This window comes from Lactuca saligna, chromosome 6, assembly GCF_052625555.1.
Source record: "Lactuca saligna cultivar CGN05327 chromosome 6, ASM5262555v1, whole genome shotgun sequence".
Lineage (NCBI taxonomy): Eukaryota > Viridiplantae > Streptophyta > Magnoliopsida > Asterales > Asteraceae > Lactuca > Lactuca saligna.
Genome location: NC_136422.1, coordinates 53851048 through 53874816, shown reverse-complemented (window position 1 = coordinate 53874816; position 23769 = coordinate 53851048). Strand labels below are relative to the sequence as shown.

Sequence of the window (23769 nt, the reverse complement as noted above, 5' to 3'; positions counted from 1 at the left end):
TACGTGTCACACCTATGTATTACATGAGTTTATTTTAAAAAAAAACTCAAGTATGAAATTTTAACAATTTGAAAAGTTTGAATTTATAAGAAAAATGAGAAAAATTTTGAATTATTAAAATTAATAAGACTTTAATATATTGAATACATTACATATATAAACATTTTTTAATAAATACCTTACATATATATTACGTTACATATTAAATTTGGAATTTTAGTTTAATAAAATGAAAATTACAATAAAATAACAAGTGGAAAAAAGAAAATTCAAAAATTCTAGTAAATACCATGTGTCCAAATGAAAGAGAAGAGGATATGTGGAAAAAAGTTCTTTATTTATTAACGAGAATATATATATATATATATATATATATATATATATATATATATATATATATATATATATATATATATATATATATATTTAACTTTTTGACATTTTTTCCTATTTTCAATTAAAAATTTCTTATTTATGAATTGAAGCGTTAATTTTTTTTTTTAGTTTTTTTTTATAATTTTTTTAAGTTTTATGTCGTTATTGTTCATGTTTTTTTTTATGCTTTGTAATTATCGTTGGCGACGTTATGTTTGCATTTATCATTATCAATATTTGATATTTTGCTTTCTGTTTTGTTATAATTTTAATTATTTATTATTCTTCTATTGTTTTATTTATTTTGATTCATGTAATGAAACATAGAAAAATAAAAAACAAAAACTCAAATACCAAATTCTTATATACTCTAATATATTAATACATTTTATATTTTCATCATTTTTTTTCTTATTTTTTAAAATTTTTTAGTATTGTTAGTTTTAATTTTTTTCATATTATTTTTTAAATATTTCCTATTTTGATCTTTTTCGTTGTTTCGTTTTATTTTTAATCAACTTGACAACTTTTTTTTTTAGTTTTCCCAAAAAGTGTAAAATGTATGAATATATTAGAGTATATAACAATTTTGGTATTTGAGTTTTTTTTAGTTTGTTTTTTATAATTTTGATTATTTATGATTTTTGTAATTTTTTTTTTATTTTGATTCGTGCAAATAAAATAGTTATGTTTACAAATTTAAATAAAGAGAATAAACAGAACCTTTTTTATTTACACAAATGCAAATAATAATAATAAAAAGTTACGAAAATCATAATTAGCAAAAATTAATAAAAAAATACAAAAAAAAAAAACAAAAAAATATGACAAGTGTAAAATGTATTAATATATTAGAGTATTTTACAACTTTGGTGGTTGAGTTTTTATTTTTTTGTTTTTCTATTTTTCATTACATGAATCAGAATAAATAAAAACAATAGAAGAGTAATATATATATATATATATATATATATATATATATATATATATATATATATATATATATATATATATATATATATAACACATCAAAAGGTGAAATAATGATCATGATAAATGCAAACATAAAGTTGCTAATGGTATTTACTATGGAACATCAAAGTAAAAAAAAAAAAAAACCGTAACAACATAAAATTAAAAAAAAAAAAAAAACATTACCGTTTAATTTCATAATTAAGAAAAAAAGGTTTTGATATGGTTTATTAAATTTAAGTTTATTTGCTTGAATCAAATAAATTGTAATATTGTAATAACTTATAAATTGTAATATTGAATATTTAAATAATTCTGATAACTTATAAATTGTAATATTGAATATTTAAATAATTTTTTTTATTGGTAATTATTTAATTACTAACTAAATGGGAAGTATTTAATTAGGAATGAAGATTTTTGAAAACTATTTTTTTATTCATCATTCTAATTGGACATATGCAGATGATACAATACCAATGTGTGTAATGAAATTAACATAAAATACAACAATACGTAATTATAAAAAAATACAGTAATATGATGGATTAAGTGTGATTTCCTAAAATTGAATAAAACGACGTTACAAAAAAGTTGGCTACAAATTTCGAAAAACTTCCTTATAAATAACATTGGAAGTTTTATTTCTGAGTTTGCCATCTTTATCTAAAATTTCGAAAAACTTCCCTCTCTACTCTGAACTCTAGATAAGGCAACATACAATTGTCCATGTGAAAAAACTGGATCTTTCAGAAACAGACCAACCTTTGACAACGATTGTCCTTGACTTTTGTTAATAGTCATTGCAAAACATACAGCCAAAGGAAACTGTCTTCTTGTGAATTTGAAGGGAATCTTTTTTTCTGATGGAGTTAAAGACATTCTTGGAATAAAAGTCCGATTTCCAATATTAGTTCCAGTTATTATACGTGCCTCAATAACATGTTTGCCCAATGATAACACCTGTAGTCTTGTGCCATTACATAAGCCGTTTTTCTGATCAATATTTCTCTGTAACACAACTGGAACACCAATTTTTAAAACTAATTTATGATTTGGTAAACCGGATACTTTGAGTCCATTTAATACATCAGGAGAGTATAGATTTGCATCAAATTGATCATGGAGAAATTCGGATTCACATATGCAGTCTGAACTTAAATATTCAACTTGATCTCCTGGAAACTTCTTAAGTAAACGGTCGTTTATTTCCTGGACAACTTCATTTTTTGGAGCAAGTATCGCTCTTTCTTGGAAATAATTTATATCGCTATAGTACTCTAAAATTGAAGGATATACAAACTCAATTAAGGAACCTATAGGATCATGTGAATCATTAATGAGAATATCATCCGGAATATCGATAATCGTTTCACCGTCTTTCGGACCACCAAGTTTTCCTTCTCCTATATCCAACAACCAATTTGCAAAATCTCTAATTTTTCCTATATCTGATTGATCCCTTCCAACAGTTAGCCTCATGTTTTTTGTTAATCTATGGACTTTGCAATGTTCCCATAAATATGAAGAACTCAAAGAAGCATTTACAATGTTCTGTCTACTGCCACACAGCACAACAGGTAGAATTTGTCTAAAATCTCCTCCAAAGACAATAACTTTCCCTCCAAATGGAATATTTGAGATTGTTGAATTTACGCACCTTAATAAATCCTTCAAAGTTCGATCTAAAGCTTCAAATGCATGCTTATGGACCATAGGTGCTTCATCCCAAATTATCAAAGAGGTTTTCCTTATTAAGCTTGCCAACTCACCGTCTGGATTTATGTTACAAAAAGAATCCTCTATAAGCTCAAATGGAATTATAAATCGAGAGTGTGCTGTTCTACCACCGGGCAATAATAAGGAAGCAATACCACTTGAAGCAACATTTAATACAATATTTCCTTCAGATCTAATTGCTGCAGATATTGTTTTCCATAAAAAAGTTTTACCCGTTCCACCATACCCGTAAACAAAGAAGACACCTCCTTTATTTTGTTGAATAGCACTCTTGATGTTTAGGAAAATGTTCCGTTGCTCATTTGTTAATGCAAGAAACATACGATCATAGTCATTCTTTATCACGGGAATGTCGTAATCTAGATCCTCGGTGATAAGTCGATTGTTTGAAGAAAGCTAAGAATTTCGAATTTTTATTATACAAATTGATTGATTTATTTATCTGTCTTAATTGTTAACTGCGATATATCAAATACTTATCAAGTTAGGGGCAATATGGTCTTTACATATATAGCAATATTTTTATTATACAAATTGATTGATTGATTGATTTGTCTTAATTGTTAATTGCGATATATCAAGCAGATGAAGTAAGATCGATTGTTTTGAAATGCGATGTCAAATCTGTTGAAAGGTGTAATGATTATTGTTTTCGAATGGTATGTGTTCGATTGGTTATTGGGTTTGTATACAGGGATCGATTTTAAACGGAGGTTAAAGATTGTGGGAACGAATAATTGTTAAATTCGATGTTTTCTGGAACCAAGCCTTGGTTATTAAATGAATCATACGAAGGATCTGTTATTTGATTTTGGAATTGGGGCGAATAATCGAACGATTTGGAGTTGCGAATTTGATTTTGAAAAGCCAATCAGTTGGGTTCGCATATGAAAACAGATAAGTTTTGATTTTGGATTCGCAATTGGGTTAATTGGGTTATTGATTGAGGGACGATTCGTGAAGAAAAATGCAAAGTCAAGAAGGACTGTGAAATGTGATTTGTTCAATATTGGGTTAATTGGGTTATTGATTTGTCAACAAACATAAATTTTACAAGCAAATATAATTAAAAGTTTATAAAATAAAATGAAAAACCTTTTGAACAGATTCGTGAAGAAAAATGCGAAGTCAAGAAGGACTGTAAAATGTGATTTGTTCAATATTGGAGTCAAATGCAGTTCACGTGTAAAAGCAAAAATGTTCGCATTTGGTAATACAAATCAAAATTGGGTTTCACATATGAGGTTGTATGGATTGGGGTTAAAGATGCGAAGGTGATTATGGTTAATATTCATTTCGTATTTGGTGAGACAAACAACTCAAATGCGAATGAACTAAAAAAAAAATGACTGGAACATGCGAAGAAAGAGGGTGAATGAAGAATGTGAATTTTACAGTAGAATGCGAATTGGGGAAGAAAGCTAAGAATTTCGAATTTTTATTATACAAATTGATTGATTTATTTATCTGTCTTAATTGTTAACTGCGATATATCAAATACTTATCAAGTTAGGGGCAATATGGTCTTTACATATATAACAATATTTTTATTATACAAATTGATTGATTGATTGATTTGTCTTAATTGTTAATTGCGATATATCAAGCAGATGAAGTAAGATCGATTGTTTTGAAATGCGATGTCAAATCTGTTGAAGGGTGTAATGATTATTGTTTTCGAATGGTATGTGTTCGATTGGTTATTGGGTTTGTATACAGGGATCGATTTTAAACGGAGGTTAAAGATTGTGGGAACGAATAACTGTTAAATTCGATGTTTTCTGGAACGAAGCCTTGGTTATTAAATGAATCATACGAAGGATCTCTTATTTGATTTTGGAATTGGGGCGAATAATCGAACGATTTGGAGTTGCGAATTTGATTTTGAAAAGCCAATCAGTTGGGTTCGCATATGAAAACAGATAAGTTTTGATTTTGGATTCGCAATTGGGTTAATTGGGTTATTGATTGAGGGACGATTCGTGAAGAAAAATGCAAAGTCAAGAAGGACTGTGAAATGTGATTTGTTCAATATTGGGTTAATTGGGTTATTGATTTGTCAACAAACATAAATTTTACAAGCAAATATAATTAAAAGTTTATAAAATAAAATGAAAAACCTTTTGAACAAATTCGTGAAGAAAAATGCGAAGTCAAGAAGGACTGTGAAATGTGATTTGTTCAATATTGGAGTCAAATGCAGTTCACGTGTAAAAGCAAAAATGTTCGCATTTGGTAATACAAATCAAAATTGGGTTTCGCATATGAGGTTGTATGGATTGGGGTTAAAGATGCGAAGGTGATTATGGTTAATATTAATTTCGCATTTGGTGAGACAAACAACTCAAATGCGAATGAACTAAAAAAAATGACTGGAACATGCGAAGAAAGAGGGTGAATGAAGAATGCGAATTTTACAGTAGAATGCGAACAATTTCGTAAATGTCAGAATTTATGAACAATTTCGTTACTTCAAAATGACTTTTAGCTTCACCAAGACCTGTAAAAAATGTATATCCAATTATTAAAATTTATATAAAAACAGTAATTATAAACATCTATATATAAAGACTGAATACAAACCATTCCAAATGTTTAGCTTCAAAAACTGCATCACGATAACAACAAAATTAACAGTCGGGTTATTTTTTAGGTATTCTGAAATTTTATATGCTTGACTTCCAAAAATAGTAACCTTCAGATGTACAGAACTAAATAAACCATAAAATAGTATATTAATATTAATTTGTGATTAATTAAAGATAATAAATAATAAATAAATAATACAATATAATCTCACTCTAGGTTGCTAAGAGTGACTTTTATATAATGCTTGGATGGTACTGCATTTGAAGTTTCAAGAGGCCTAAATGACACGATATGTCCAATAACATCTACACAACAGATACCACAAAAAAATAAAAGTTTAGGATTAAATTCGTAATATTTAAATAATAAAATGTATAACCAAAAAAACAAATGATAAAAAATGATTTTATTAATATTTTATGACTAACCAAAGAATGTGTCTTTTGGGCATGTTTGTTCTATGATAGAATTAAAGTCAACAAACATAAATCCATTGACCGGACCCGAGAAATCATCACATTTTTTTAGGATGCTTTTCCAATCCAAAGTTAAGGTCTGTTTATGACCTGTATAACTAAAACCATTAGTAACAGCAGCCATATTGGGTTTTATAACTATATAACTTTCATCTTCCTTTAAAAGATGATGAAATCTGGAGAAATTCTGATTGAAGACACGAGCTTGGTATTGTGTACCCTGTTTAAAAAAAAATTAAAAATTATTATGTTCATGAAACATGTCTAATATTGAATGATGAATAAAAAATATATCAAATACAACAAACCTCCTCATCCATGATGATCATTTCAATGGAACAAACTTTATTATTTCTGACAAAGTTCCAAATTTTAAGCACCCGAACCTTGATATGCGATTTTTCATCTATCTGGTCAATGTTATTTAGGTAAACCTTATTTCCTATTTCCATTTTCTACAATAAATTTAATCATTATAGAATTGTAAGGAAAATTAGCAACCTTTTAAAATGTACAGAACATCCTAACCAATAAGTAAAACAGAAAAATTATAAATCAACACATGACAATAACAACTAACTTAATGTACTTATAAATTTTTAAATTGAAAAATTCATTTTATAATAAAATGGAATACAAACAAAAACAAATAATTCATATGAAATAATGTTTTAGATTGAATAAAAGTTTATATAATAAGATGGAACACAAATATATAATAAACATGAAAACGATAATTATACCAAAAATGCCCCTGCAACATACTAACACTAACAGATAACATAACAATGAGTAAAACAGAAAAATTAAAAATCAACACATGACAATAACAACTGACTTAATGTACTCATAAATTTTAAAATTCTAAATTTTTTTGAGATTGTATTTAGATAAAAACAAACAAATTTTAAAATTTCATACCATAAAAAAAAGTTACTGTGCACATCTGAAAAAGACTATTTTTAATTTTTTTTAAAGAAAATGAACTTGTAATGTTCATTAGTTTTTCGTCTTTTAAACTGAAAAGGTAGAAGAAGTAGACGATTAAGAAGAATTACAAAAAGAAGAAGAATAGAAATCATACAATGAGAACGTGATAGATACAGATAAATAAGAACATGGAGGAAATAGAAATATTGGTAATTCTGATTTTTGAATACACTAACCTGTTATTTAATTCTTGAAGCGTTGCAGAATAACAAAGAATGAAGAAGAATACGTTTGCTGTGGTTTCTATGGAGCATAATTGTTATGGAGCAGAATGGTAAAAACAAAATAACCGTATAAATGATATTTACGTTTGCTGAAAAATACTGTAGATTTTTAGGGATTTAATGATTGCAATATATTGAATTTGCAATCAAAATAAACAAACTTTCAAATTTAATCGTGATTTTCGAATCTGATTATTCATTAACATATTTTTTTCAAATTATTTCCATAATCTTTATTCATTTAAAATTAATGTATGAATATTTTGAATGCAGTTGACAGCTAAAATTTCCTGATATATTGCATCAGTTTGAACTTTTATTCAATTTTCGGATTCAATGACATTTACGTAAATATAGAAGAAAAAATGAGCGGGAAAACTCTATTTTGGGGGGCTGGGAGAATGCCACGTGGCCGAGTTCTACTTATTTATTAGAATTAGGATATATATATATATATATATATATATATATATATATATATATATATATATATATATATATATATATAATTCTTGAAACAAAAGGGGTAATAAAAGTACATAGGTTGAAGGAATGCAAAAATTAGTGTTTATCAAATTAAGTGGGGATTGTGAGTATTTATAACTTATGAAGTATTTAGGATCTCTTAGACATAAATATATTCATTGAGGTGAGACACAATTGGTGAGTTAGTATTATTTTGTATGAGAGCAAAGTTTGATGTTATGTATTAAAATAAGTTTTTCTCGTGGACGAACAAAAGAATAATGTAGAGTATTTTGATATTGTTATATATAGTCATATATTTTATGCAATATTTAAGTATATTTAGCTACATTTTAGCCATTTATTAAGATATTAGGTACTTATTACGCTAAAAATCTATTTTGTAGCAAAAACACATTCTCGTGGAGAAAGGAGCTAAAACGTAGACTTGAATAAATTATTAAAGAGAAGAAATAGTGCAGAAAAGTATTTGCCATGTACTGGTATTAACTTTTCCATGACGTTGTGATGTGTTAGACATCAGAAGATTCTTGAAGTCTACATGGAGAACTTGGAGAGCACACATGAAAGCACGATGCCATGAAGTGGAGAGCATTGTACCACGACGTGATGACTAATTTTTGGAAACCTATATAAACGATCATTTGGTGCAATTTTGAGGGAGGGTGGTGAATACCTAGGACTTAAGGGGACCAACCCCCCCCCCCCCCCCCCCCCCCCCTTAGAAACCCGATGAAGGGCATATATTGATTGAAGAGCACGAATGAAAGAGATCTAAACACAAAGAAGGTGATAATCATTCAGTTTGCTGATCTAAACATATTTATTGAAGTTTTTATTGACTTTGATTTTTTGTATTTAGTTATGATCTAATACCCTTTAGTTTTTGTTTAGCATAGATGAAACTGCATATTATATGTTGATTTTGACTTTTATGGATTTATTTATGTTAGTTTTTACTTGTGTTTGGTAGATCAACATCCTGGCATATTAAAGTTTTAATTGTTTTCACTTATCTACAAGTTTTGTGTAGTTAGATGACCATTTCAATTTCATGAACAAGATATTTAGCTATTTATTATCATTGGATACTTAGAAATATAGATAGAACAAATCCTAGGGTTAGGTGGTAGTAATTAGTAAGTTTAATTATGTTAGAGAACATTAATAATCATATTATATGCTTGATTGATTTTATTGATCATAGATTAGGAAATCACTAGATCTTATCATTCATAGTCAAAATAAATATTTAAATCAATTTGGTGTTTACTTGTTGCATGACCATTGTAATAGTAGACAAAAATCGACAAAATTAGGAAATCAGATCAAAGTAACTAGCAACATTAGAATTTGATAATTAGCTAAATAATACATGACATATAATCAACCATAAGGTAAACGTCTTGAAGCTGAATGAAAGTACTATTTAATATTGATTTAAAAATCGTTTATGTTTTTTTTTTCTTTTGTTTAAGTAATTTTAGTTGAACTTCTAGTTCAAAATTTAAGATTTTCCGAACTTGTAAAAGCAAATAAAATCCTATAATTTATAGCTATTTTTCTAGTTTAATTAGTACTAGTAGTTTTTAGTTAAAATCTAACTTGTTCCCTTTGTTTTTGACACCATTTTTTTAGCTTTACTATACTATTTCACGACTAGGCATACTACTTATTGTGTTTTAGCTGCTTTAGATTTGACAGGATTTATAAATTGATAATTGTTAGTGAATAATAAACATGTCATCTTTGTTGCTCAATACTTCACCAAAATTGCCTTTTCCAGCTACTATTTCACCAACATACCCTTTTCAGCTGCAAAATATAAATATGAAGGAATTAAGTATCGTTTTCCCTATTTTAATCAAAACTTGCCTAGAAATGTATATGAAATGTCCTTTAAAATATGTATAATTCAGGAGATATCATAAACCATTTAAATAAAATCTATAGAGGTGTGGTAGTGTAATGTGCCAAAAATATTAATAAAAATTTTTCATTTTCAAACCATCAAAACAATAAAATCATTTGTTCAAAACCATTCATAGTAAAATGTATATCGCAAACATCATAGTAAAATGATAACAACCAATTCAAAAAACACAACCACGAGGTGTTGTACAGTTAAGTCGGGCCCTTCCATTTGGAATTAGAAGTACCTGAAATATTTAAACCACAAAATCGTAAGCACAAAGCATAGTGATTTCCCTAAAATATGATATAACATACATAACTTATTGGTCCCCACCCATATGTAGGGCCCCACCCATCATATCAAGTACTGCCCACGTAATGGGCCCCGTTCACATAATCGACCCAACCCATCATATAAATGGGCCCCACCGAACATAAAATAGGCCGTGCCCAATATATAATGCAAGAATTGCAAAGACACCTAGCATCATACACATTATAGTGAGAAGACTAACCTTTCTTACGAAGTCAGACAAACCATAGCTCAACGCTACAAAACAGGTGTTACAAATCACATATTGAATCAAACAAGGTTGCACCTTAGTCTATACTCTAGAACTAGCAATTTGACTAAAATTCAATCTAGGTCAACAAGTCAACATTTAGGGTCAATGTCAACAATCAGCATCACCATATTCTACTCTCAAGTTGTGACCAAGCCATGGTTACATTGTGAGAAAATCACCTCGACCTGATCACAAACTCAGTCATGATCCAAATCAGTCTCATTCAAATCCATTGTTACGTCGTGATGGACTTCCCACCACTTCATGGCAACGTCCATCCAACACAGTCGATGAACCCTCATCGTCATGTCATGACACCTAGATGGTCACGTTGTAAGAACCACATTAAGGTAACTTAATGTATTAAGCCCCTTATCGATTAAGCCAATTTTGTAACTTCTCAAAAGGATTTATTAACCAAAAAACCTTCTAAAGATTGATGCTTTATAGATATACATGTCCAATGCATGTATTGAACTCAAGTTAGGTGAAAATTGTCAAAAATGGAACCAAAATCACATGCATAGAATTAAAACTACAACAAAATCTAAATCCAAAGCATATAACCCTCAAGGGACCTCAAGGATCCATAAATTTGCTAACTTTATGCAATCCTTTAAACTATAATTTCCCAAAAGTGGCTAAAAAGATACAAAAAGCATAGATATAGACACCTAAAGCATAAAGATTGGAACTTGGTTTCTCACAATAGTCCAGAAGATGTTCAAAAGAAGTATTCAAGTTTGCTAGTATGCTCTCTTCATAAAAAAAGGTCTTCTTCTTCCTTCAAAAGCCACAAAGAACACCAAAATAGGGTCCAGGTCCGAAAACCCTAGGCCCCACTTCCTTTAAATAGGGTCTAGGTTTGAAAATTGTAGTTTCCCCTGATCAGTTGTCATGTCGTGACAAATAGAGTATCTCGTCGTGACACCTCAACGAGAAAATGTGCCTCATATCGCCATGTCATATCACGATGATATCTTCATCACATCGTGGCTAACATAAAAATCATAATTTACTATCAATTACATACTTTGAGGATCTGGATGTTACAACTCTCCCCCACTTGAATCAGAATTGATCTTCAAAGTCCGTTGCCGCGAACAACTCGGGGCAATGCTCCATCACCTCCTCATCGGTTTCCCAAGTCTACTCAGAACACCAAATGTGCTGCAATTGCACCTTCACCAAGCTCCCCCTTGTTGCACAAGGCCTTTTTCTTCCTATCGAGGATCGTATTTATTCTATCTACATAATACAAGTGCTCATCAACCTGAATATCATCCAAGGATACTACTGCGGATTCAACAACTACACACTTACACAACTGAGAGACATGGAAAGTCTTGTGAATCTGGCTAAGATTAGAAGGTAAATTGTATCGATGCACAACTTTTCCCAATTAGGCGACTACCCTGAAATAACCTATAACATCACAAAAATTTCAGACAAAAATTTCATTTTTAATTCTTTTCAAAATATCAAATAGTCATGTCAAACAACAGAAAGTGTGTCATAGTGAAATGACATCAGAGTATAAATCCCGAAATCACATAACATAGAAAAACATAGGCAGATGCAATGCAATCAAGTCGGGCCATTCCCCATCGAGTTGGAAGTACCTGAAACATAAACTGAAGATTGTACACAAAAAGCTAGTGAGCTCCCCAAAAATACCCCACACCATATACACATAATAGTCAAATCGTAGATGGGTCTATTTCACCTCCATTGGTCTCTTTCAACCGGTATTGGATATATTTCAACTCATTCGGTCTCTTTCAACCTATATTGGGTCTATTTCAACCCCTTTGGTCTCTTTAAACCGGTATTAGGTATATTTGAACCCCATAGGCCTCTTATAACAGGTATCGGGTCTATTTAACCCCCTACTGCTAGCATATAATCAGAAAAATATGAGTCATGGAGACAACAAGCATATAAAGGCGATACAGGAAATTGTCATGAAGACAATTATTTTCCTACCACGATATTCTAGTGGACTGGAATTGATGCCTTCAACCCACGAGTATAGTGAAGGAATCTCACCTCAGCCTAAAAGTAAACAAATCACAGCCAGGCTACTGAATCATGAAGTCCTCTCACTAAATCACAAATAATAGAATTCCTAATTATCAATTAGGTAACGTGGGGGGTTCTAATTTAACAGTCCAAACCCTAAGGTAAATGGAATATTTTACCCTTCTCCTCTTTTCATCCCGTCAACTAAAACCTAGAACAAAAGTAACCCAAGACCACAAGAGGTCCAAAATCAACTCATCCCACTGACAGCGCATACACAAGGTGTACCTGGCTCGTAAGCGCCGCATACGTGGTCCGATCCAGAATCGGGATTCGAATCCTGTACGCCCAATGTACCATCCAGAGAGACGTTTCTTTCCCAAATTTCTTAAACACTTAAGGACTTAATGTCTAAACCCCATGACAACATCATAGAAAGGTCTTAATCCATAAAGTCGAAGACTTGAGGCTTTTCCACGGCTTAATAAAGTCAAATATTGAATTTTAATATACTAACTTAATGAAACAACCATAAACCCTTGCATGGTTGAGCATAATCCATCAAGACACCATTTTCTGCGCAAGGGGCATTAGAGACACTAAGGTGGTGTTTGTTTTGGAAGTGGTAAAATGTATTTTGTCTTTTTCCATGTCTGCGGAAGAAGACGTGGACTAAAAGTCTTTTTTTATGTATTCATACAAAAAGTCTTAATTAAAAAAGATTGTTTGTTTTTTAATTAGAATGAACTAAAACTTAAGAGATGTTGTAATAAAGGAGATTAATTAACCATATTTTTTTTCATATTAAAATACGAATAATTCACGTTGGTTTTTAATAAATTGAAAACCCTATCCATTTAATAATATTTACGAACAATTTAATAGACTTATAGTATTTTGTATGAAAATATTAGATAATATAAAAAAGCAACATAAAAATACACATTAGATTTTTTCTTAATAAGAATTGTATACTTACACGTCGCCACCCGATTTGCATTAATTTCCATTGTTTAACAACAAAGCCGATCTTTGAAATTAATGTTGAAATAACCAAATCTCAAATGCTAAAAACTCAGCATCTCATACATTACTAATCTATTAAAATTTATATTTGACTTAAACTTTGCGAATAACAATTTCATATAGTTTCAAACACATAATATTTTTTAAAACATTAGATAAACTATATATATTTTGACTCAAACCGGAAGGCCGCTTACTTATTAAAGTTGATATTTTTAAAAACATAAAGGATTGTTTTGATGATTGTCTTACAATATTAAAACTAAATTCACAAAAATAACATATTTTTATGAAATTATTCATTCTATACGCATTAACTGGTCAGCAATTTGATCTCGTAGATGAACCATATATACCCGATCTCTTGCACTTCCGTGTGGTTGTACCTCATCCACGTCATCCTCCTCATCATCATCATCATCTTGCACATTGTTGCTTTGAAGTGATATATCGACTTGATTATATTGATTAAAATACTCATCACTTAATCCCTCTTTTATTATATAATTATGAAGGGCAAAACATGCAATAACGAGGTTTCTTTGTGTAACCAATGGAAATGGAGCCATTCTCTTCAATACAGGGAAACATGATTTCAAGAGACCAAAAGCACGTTCAATGGCATTTCGAAGTTTTGCATGTGAGTGATTAAATTTTTCTTTGTTGTTTAATGCACGTCTTTGATGAAAATCTCCAAGCGAATACAGCACATTACGATAAGGAGCCATAAATCCTCGGGTGTGTGTATACACAGCATCACAAAGATAATATTTATCTGTAAATATAAGGAAATAATTAATTTAAAAAAAAAGTAGAAAAATTAAAATGAAAATGTAAACAAACCTGGTGGTGGAAATGGAAATGGTGCATCTCGATCTGTTAAAGCTTCAGATAATATTCTTGAATCATGTGCTATCCCTTCCTATCTAGCCACGACAAATGTAAAAATCATATTGAAGTCGCATATTGCTAATACATTTTGATAACAGTCGCCTTTTCCCCTTCCTCTATACAAATTTTGTTTGTCGAGAGGGACAATAGCATGTACCAAAGTTCCATCAAGTGCACCAACCGCTCCTCTGTAAATCCTTCATAACCTCCTATTCTGTCTTGGGATGTTTGGATTTGGATTAAAGGAAGTTGGTACTATTATATCTTTTGCAAACACCATCATTTTATCCAATACTTCATAAAAAATACTTATGAATCGTTTGTTTGTAGTGTTGAAATCTACGTTTGATGATTACATAACGTTGATTGTGACCAATCATTATCAAGAACATCGTCATCTTCTCTTCAACCGATATATGTTCAACCGATATATGTTTACTAGCAATATTTGTGTCAAATAAGTACACAATCATTCAAATGATAGCAAAAAAACATAATGTCAAACATAAGTTCAAGAAACACATAATTATTCAAAATGAAAGAAAAAACATAAGCATAAAGACTACTTAAACATCCCTAATGTGGTGCCAGTCATCTTTATCCACCCTTTTAAGACCCCAGGTATCGGTGGCAATGTCATCCATGCCTCTCTCATATTCACGGACCTTCCAAAAAGGTGAAAGGCTGCCAAAAATATAGGATCCGTTGGGTCTATTTCAACTAGCTTCAACCTCTCATAACATTCTTCTACTGTTGGTCCTTCCTTGCTATTCACCATATGTTGCAAAGCTTTTTGCATATCAAAACTCAACTCATCAAGACTAACAGAGGTTTTATAGGCTTTATCCATATTGGTCCTATCAGTAGAAGCATCATTGGTTTTAGCCCTTTTATCGGGCCTCTCAGTAGAAGCATTAGTGGTTTTACTCCTTTTATCAGGCCTCTCAATAGAAGCATCAGTGGTTTTACTCCTTTTATTAGGCCTCTCAGTAGAACCACCATGAGCTTTATCACTAGGAGCTCGAGCACTAGTGTCATTGGAAGCGTCATCATCATCATCATCATCATCATCATCATCATCATCATCTAGGCCATTAAAAGGGTTGTCATCAATCAGAAGTCTTTGGACACGATGAGAAGAAGATGATGTATCTGAGGGTGTAGTTTGAGTAGAGGTCCATTTGATGCTACCGCTGGCACTACTTCCATCAACAAAGATGCACAAAGGTTGGGATAAGGCAATGGGTGTGTCCTCAATGATCCTGCCTTTGGATGACATCATTATTAAAATTGGACATAAACTAAAAAAAATAAATTATATAGACACACCTTGAATTCTTCCCATTCTGTGTTCACCAAGGCAAATGAATTTGTTTGAGCATTGTATAAATTCCCTGACTTGTTTCTCAAACATTTCCACCCTACGTACTTAGCTTTTAGATTATCAAAAGCATTTTTCAATTGTTTTTGTGAAGTATCCATGTCAAACTTTTCTTTTAGAGCTTTCCCTAACATAACCCCAAGACTCCTTGTGCATGCTACCTCCTTTTCTACTAATTCTATTGACCTCTTCGATACACGTATCTAATAAACATTTTCCTTGCTCGTTCGACCATTGTAGTTTGTCTCCCATTTAGACAAGCTATATATAATAACTTTATAAATTAATTCCATGAAAGAACCGACTTAAAAAACTAAAAATAAAAAACTTCATGATTCATATCTATGGATTACAACACAAACAACATAAAATAGAAACATTCGATTCAAATGAATCTAAAGTTGATGACAAATAACATGATGTTGATCAAGAAATGAAATTAAATAAAAGCACTACACTAGAAGCATGTTCCAAAATCAACAACATTGAGAAATCAACAACATCGACAATGCATGCTTTGATGACATCAAATATACTCATTTTCAAGCATAGAGTACAACATTCTAATGCAATCAAGTCTCATTGTTATGAGAATTGATGTTATTCTGATCAGAACATCATTCATTTGATAAAAGGTACTCTACTTATGTCAAATATGTTTACTAATTTTGAATCTTAAAAATATATGGTATACGTATGAAATTCAACACCAAGTTCATATCCCTCCCATTTTTGCAATCAAAAATCAAATGGGTTTTTAGAGTTTCTCAATATTCTTAACAGTTAATCCTATATTGATTTTGAGATTGAGTTTAAAACATAAAGGAAGGAAAACTGGAAGTTATTTGAGGAATCAAATAACATTAGCATTTTTAATTGACAAAATGGTGATGAGATTTCACTATTAATGGAGTCTAAATTGATAATACAAGTTGAGAAGAGGTAAGAAAAGAACGAGACAGGAGACAAAAGAGCCACATAAAAGAAGAGCCAAGAAGAGCCAAAAGCAGAAGGATAAAGAGGAGCTGGAATACCTGATGAGCCGATGGCGGGGACGACGGTAGCGTGGAACGGCGGAGGTAGAGCGAGACCAACGTCCGATGGAGGAATTGTTTGCTATGGAGAGATCGTCGGTGTGAGAAGATGCAGTCGTGAAAGGGGGAAGATCGAATGGGGGCGATGGAGGCAACAAATGTATTCCAAGGTTAGAAGGGGTATTATTAGGTCTTTCCAGATAAGTTATGAAAAAGTCTTTTTGGGCTATTTTGTCTTCCATAAAAAAACAGTCTATTTGACAAATGTCTACCTTATCGCAGATGAAAGAGCCCAAAAATACTTCTTTCTAAAAAACAAACGAGCCCTATGATCTATCATCATAACCTTATAAAGTAGCTTATACTCTTAAGAAACACCTTGAGGGACCAAAACAAGCCAATAACCCAAACTATCTAGAACTAAGAAATGAATCAACAAGGTAAGGGCTTGATACCTTCTAGAGAAACGACCAAGGTGGCTAAACTCTTGACCCACAAGCTTTAACACCACAAGAGCAACATCCAAGAGATCCTTCCATATTTAAGATCACCAAGAATACCAAAAAGGTTACTTCTAAGCTCAAAACACTCAAATGGCAGTTAGGATTTCATAGGAGGGTTGATGAGGGGGCAGCCTCAAGCCTCTTAATGGGGATTATATAGGGTTAAACCCTAAAAAATTAGTGTTTGCTGAATCACAGCGTACGCCCATCATACGAAGGAACCCCTCACATCCAAGTTAGGTGAGTATGTCGTACATACTCAAACTCCCTGACATTTTACGCCAAGAGTAATATGCCATGTCCGTCTTTAATAATCAAACACTTAACCTAAAATGCCAAGAAATCTGATACCTCATAAAATGGATGTTACCATTCTCCCCCACTTGAAAAAAATATCATCCTCGAAATCCGTTGCCACAAATTACTCTATGTAATGCTACCTCATCTTGTCGTTAGGCTCCAACATCCACTCAGAACCCTTTCGGTGTAGACGTTGCACCTTCACCAATCACACTACCTTTTTCCTCATGATTTTCATCTTCTGGTAAAGGATCACCACCGGTCTCTCAATGTAATTCAGGAAGTCATCCACCTGAATGTTCTCCAAAGGTACCATTATGAAATCATCAGCCAAACACTTCCACAATTGAGAGACGTAAAAAATGTTGTGATTCTGAATGAGTTCCTCTGGCAGAACCAAACGATACACCACCCTGCCTACTGGGTTAAAACCCCAAAAGGACTAATATACATGGGGCCTAGATTACCTTACTTCCTGAATCACATGACACCTTTCCAAGGTGACACCTTCAGGAGTACCATATCTCTAACCTGAAATTTTAGGTCTCACTGGCATCTATCTATGTAGCTCTTCTATTGACTCTATGCTGTCTGAAAGTCTGCCACAGACCTATTGAATCAATTCTGTTATCTTCAGTATCACCTCAGTACTCACCATGACCCGTTGACCGGCCTCCACTCAACATATCGGGGTCCTATATTTCCTCCCGTAGAGTATCTTAAAAGGAGGTCGATCAATGTTGGAGTGATAACTCTTGTTATATGAAAATTCCACAAAGGAAGATACGTATCCCAACTACCGCCAAAATCTAAAAAACATGCCCACATCATGTCCTCCAAAGTCAGGATAGTCTTCTCACTCTGACCATCATCCTGCAGGTGGAAAATCGTGCTGAAATACATACGTGTACCCAATTCCTTGTGGAATCGATTCCAAAACTTGGAAGTAAACCGAGCATCCATATCATTGTCCATAAAACCGACATCCCAAGTCATGCTAAAAATCAATCAGCTTCTCTACCGAAATGATCTCTTGAATCAAGATAAAATACACACTCTTGGTTAACCGATCCATGATGACCCATATCAAATCCACTCCATACGCCGTCCTACGCAGTTTGGTGATAAAATCCATCGCAAAATTTCCATTTCTATACGGGAATTACCAACGGCTCCATTTTTCCATGGGGCTGTTGATGCTAAGCTTTGACTTTCCTACAAGTTGAGCACCTCTCCATGTATCAAGCCATGTCTCGCTTCATACATGGTCACTACTAATCAGGTCAGAGATATCTATACAGTTTTGTGGCTCGAGGATGAATAGAGAACATCGGTTTGTGCACCTCCTCCATTAAGACCTGATGTGCACCACACCAATATGGAACACATACGCTCTAATGAAGGGGCAAGAACCCTCAGCTATCATAATCGAACGAAGCCACCTAACCAATTATGCACTCGCTCTTTTGGTGCTCTTCCTTCATAGCCTCAATCCGAGTCACTCGAATCCTATTTAAGAGTGGGGCAATCACCATTATCCTCAAACATACATCCCTAATCAGAGCAGCGACCGCCTTACGGCTAAGAGCATCATTCACTACGTTAGCCTTCCATGGGGGATAAAGGATCTCACACTCATAATCGTTCACCACATCCAACCATCTACGTTGCCTCATATTCAAATTCATCGGACCCATCAAATACCTCAGGCACTTATGATCTGTATAGATAGTACAACGAACCCCACAAAGGTGATATTGCTAAATATTAAGTGCAAACACCATAGCCCCTATCTCCAAATCATGGATAAGGTAATTCTACTCAAGAGGCTTCAGCTGCATTGAAGCATAAGCAGTCACGTGACCCCGCTGCATCAGTAATACACCGGAATCTACGATTGATGCATCGCAGTACACCATAAAATCCTCAACACCCTCCGATAGTGTTAGAATCGACATTACACATAACCTATACCTCAGAGGCTCAAAAGCCACCTGCTGCTCATGCACCCACTGAAACGTGGCATTCTTCTTTGTCAACCTGGTCAAATGAACCACTATCTTGGAGAAATCCTGAATGAATCTCCGATAATAAACTACCAATCCAAGGAAACTCCGAATCTCAGATGGAGACATTTGAACCTCCCACCTCATTACCTTCTCGAACTTGGTGAGATCGAGCCAAATACCATTCTGGTAGACAATGTTCCCTAAAAACCGCACCTCGTGCAACCTGAAGTCACACTTTCAGAACTTCACATACAATCTCTCCCTTCTCATAGTCTCTAATACCTCCCTCAAATGATCATCATGCTACTCCTAGGTCTTGGAATAGACCAAGGATGTCATCAACAAATATAATCACAGACTGATCCAATATGGGTCTGCATATACGATTCATGAGATCCATGAATGCAGTTAGAGCATTGTTGAGACCAAAGCGCATCACCACAAACATGTAATGACCATAAATAGTACAGAAGGTCGTCTTTTGTGTATCCTCCACTCTGACCCTCATCTGATGATAACCCAAACACATATCAATCTTGGAAAACCAATATGTTCCCTGAAGTTGATCTAATAAATTGTCAATCCTTAGGAGTGGGTAAGGGTTCTTCACCGTTAGCTTATTCAGCTATCGGTAGTTGATAAACATATTATATGACCCATCCTTATTTTTCACAAATAAGATCGGCCCTCCCTATGGTGAACTACATGGCCGAATAAATCCATTGTCTAACAACTCCCGTAGCTATGTAGATAAATCCTACATCTATGGAGGTGAGAACTGATAAGGTGATTTGGCTATCAGAGCCGTACCTGGAACAAAGTCATTATGAAACTCCACCCCTCTCTCTAGAGGCATTCCAGGAAAATATTTCGAGAACACATTCGGGTTTTCCCGAATAATCAGTACATCATCCACGGTCACCACACCCTTCTCCCGGGTATCCATCACACAGGCCACAAACCCAGAACATCCTTAGTACAGATAACACCTAGCCCTTGTTGCTGAACAAATGGATGGCCCACACTGATCACCTTCACCATGGATCACCAGCCCTCCACCAATTGGCGCTCAAACTCATACCAATGGAATCCCATAATTAATCATTCTCCAATTGGGGATCAACCATTCCATACTTATAAGGACATTGCTCTCGTGTATGGGAATATGAACCAAATCAATCAGATACTGCTCATCGAACAACTCCAAAGTACATCCCAAGTGAACCCACGACACTTACAGTGGACGGTCATCAACAATCTTAACTTTCGTGGATAATTCAACTCTCCCAGAACATCATCAAACCTCCTATTAAGCTCAAGAGATACAAAGGATTGGGTACCCCCGAATCGGATAAAACCAACATAGGAATACCGTTCATGAAGAACGACCCTAAATAGCAATACAGACATATAAGCATGATAATTGATATAAATAAAAAGATAAGGAGAAGATACATACCAGTGACCAAATCGGGTATCCTTGGTTGTCAGTTGAAATGCCCTAGTTCGAACAACTGGCACCTTTTCCTTGCCCTGGTGGCCATCAATGATCTTCGGGGTTACCGAAGCAAGTACTGCTACTTGATCCACCGCTCCTAAACTCGGGCATTTGGCCTTCTTATGGCACCTGTAATTGAAATGAAAGAAAATAAAATCAGATATTTGGGTGGTTGTAGTGGCAGTATTGTCCCTATCAAAGTTCCCTATTTTGTTGCACTTGTAGCACTTTGAAATACTCACCCTACAGACTCCATCATGTGCCTTTGTGCACTTTCCATAGTGGCCTCGGCCCTGTTGGCCCGACGACAAAGAATCAAATCCCTTAGGTTTCTTCTCAGAAACCTCTGTCGTCTTCCTATGCTTTGTCTTCCTCTTCCCTATGTGCTCCAAGTCAATTTGCCATTCCCAAGCCGTGGATATCATGTCATCCGGTGTCGGGTAGACAAAAAAACTTACAAACTCCCAAATATCTGATCTCAACATGTCATGGTACCGAGTGTTCTGCATCTCCTCGTCTGCGGCATACTGGGGTACCAATAGGTCTTTCTCACACGACGTGGCGGTAATCTACGTGGCAGTCTCATTCGTCTGTCACATATCTAGAAACTCCCTCACTAACTGTTGCACCTTAATAGCTGGTGGAAAATCCAATCGGAACCGGGTGACAAAATTTGACTAGTTCATGGTCTCAATTCTGGGGCTCCTAGAGTATCTTCGACCTCCGCCCACCAATCCCGAGCTTACTCCCTCAAGCAGCCTGCAACGATCCTGACCTTCAACCGCTCGAAGCAGAAGCTATTCATCTGGGCACACAAAATATATATTATATATCACTTGGCTGAAATGGGGTCCTTCACCCCAAAGAATTCTAACACCCCACATCCCTTGAAATCATTGAAGGAGAAAGTGTGGGTTCCATGTTGACTAGCAGCCGGATCGACCCTAAAGATTTGAAGGAGATTCCCCATGAACTCGATGATACCCTCCTTGATTTACCCAAACGTCACTGGGGTCTCCCTCAAGGATTCCTTTAGTAACCTCGGATGCAATGAACTCGCGTAATCCCTCATCAATTGGTTTGGTGCTCGAGCCCAAACCAGATCTAGATCCTAAACCTCCTACCCCACCGCGTATCATCACCATGCTAAAACATAACACATAAATAATCAGTATACACACAGAGAAGTTCATACTCTCAAATTTCATGAAGTCACCATTCCCTTCCTTGTATTGAGTTAGATCCTGTGCTTTCAGTAGTATAGACCCAATACTACCTTCAACACCTTTCCATACCATCCTTAAGGACTATCATGATTCCTCAAAGTCATTTCCTTTCTATCTATTTCCCCTCTCATACTATAGAGTTCTTGTGCTCCGAGACATATTCCAAGAAGTTTGTATGGTTCCTTTCCTCACCACTCTCTGCTATCAGCTGTAGAAGGAACTCGCACTAATACCATGTAACTGCCACATGAATAGAGTTACGTACTATCGGTACTAGATAATTCTTTGAATGAAAGGTCCCACACTAGAATGGTTGGACTCAAACAAGAGTTGCAAAATAGAGTTAAATGTAACCTTCTAAAACAATCTAATATCAACAATATGTAACCAAACACATTCATTCACTAATTAGTTGATACTAATGAAAATTCCTAAAAGCATAGAGTACACAACATTCGAGCATAAAGCAATTCTATTAGAACATAACGTAAAAAGTGTACCATCCTAAATTTTCAAGACCAGAAATTTTATTTTTGATATAAGAATTTAGAAAATCGCTTATGAGAAAATATCACCAAGTTAAGTTATTTCATCAAAACCATAATCACATGTCTCAAAGTCATATCATGAAAAGAATAATAACAACAAAGTACAATCCTAAGAATGTCATGGTGCAGAAGTCCTATGTGTGTGTGTGAGAGAGAGAGAGAGAGGTGCAGCAGCCATGCCGGCTCCTTCCCCTTCGATGAAGAGGTACCTGGTAAAAATTGAAAACTGTAAGCACGAAGCTTAGTGACTTCCCCCATCATACCACATACAACATAAGGACTGTCCCTCGGTATCTTTCAACTGGTAGCTAGCTGGCATGACTCGGAGCTGGGCTCCCCTCCAGTATCTTTCAACAGGTAGCCAGGAGCTAACCTCCCCTTCAGTATCTTACAATCAGTAACCAGAAGCTAACCTCCCTTTCAGTATCTTTGAACCAGTAGTCAGGAGCTAATCTCCCCTATGGTATCTTTCAATCGATAACTGGGGACTATTTCACCCATACCGCTACCACATAATAACATATCATGAACATATAGCTAGGAACGCATGGGTGCAGTTTACCCCTTCGGTATCTTTCAATCGGTAACTGGGGACTGTTCCACCCCTACTACTAATAACACATTTAGCATCCTAGCACATAATCATAACAGATAGCAACATACCAACAAATACAATCATCTCTACTATAATATCTTAATAATGGGCTGGTCTTGGCGCCTTAGACCCACTTCTAGTGGAAGGTAACTCACCTCAGTGTCGTGAAGTGTCTGAACGGTCCTCACTGTCGAGATCAACTCCTCTTAATTCCTACACATAATAATCTTTCTTAATTACCATTTCATACTCTTAATGCTTTTAAAGGTTAAGTCAAGTCAAAGTCAAAGTCAAGGTCAACAACTTGGTCAAAGTTAACATTTGGTTGACTCGACTCGCAGAGTTGCCAACTCGTCGACTTCTATAACTCAGAGACTCTCAACTTCATGATCTGACTTGTCGAG

General features: G+C 33.9%; 1 protein-coding gene across 1 annotated transcript; it reads right to left on the bottom strand.

Annotated features, from left to right (window-relative positions):
• Positions 1-556: 556 nt before the first annotated feature.
• On the bottom strand, positions 557-5701 carry LOC145002579 (ATP-dependent DNA helicase PIF1-like). The gene is made up of 4 exons (XM_078961824.1): positions 5671-5701; positions 5520-5587; positions 2277-3483; positions 557-627 (listed from the first exon to the last, which is right to left on the bottom strand). The coding sequence occupies exons 1-4, from the start codon at positions 5699-5701 to the stop codon at positions 557-559; spliced, it is 1377 nt and encodes a 458-aa protein (XP_078817950.1).
• Positions 5702-23769: the final 18068 nt, after the last annotated feature.

Coding starts and splice junctions, on each gene's coding strand:
- LOC145002579 (XM_078961824.1), bottom strand. CDS start 5,701: ATGCAGTTTTTGAAGCTAAACATTTGGAATG. Junction 5,588..5,670: donor GAAGCTAAACATTTGGAATG/GTTTGTATTCAG, acceptor CATTTTTTACAG/GTCTTGGTGAAGCTAAAAGT. Junction 3,484..5,519: donor ATTCTGACATTTACGAAATT/GTTCGCATTCTA, acceptor CGAAATTCTTAG/CTTTCTTCAAACAATCGACT.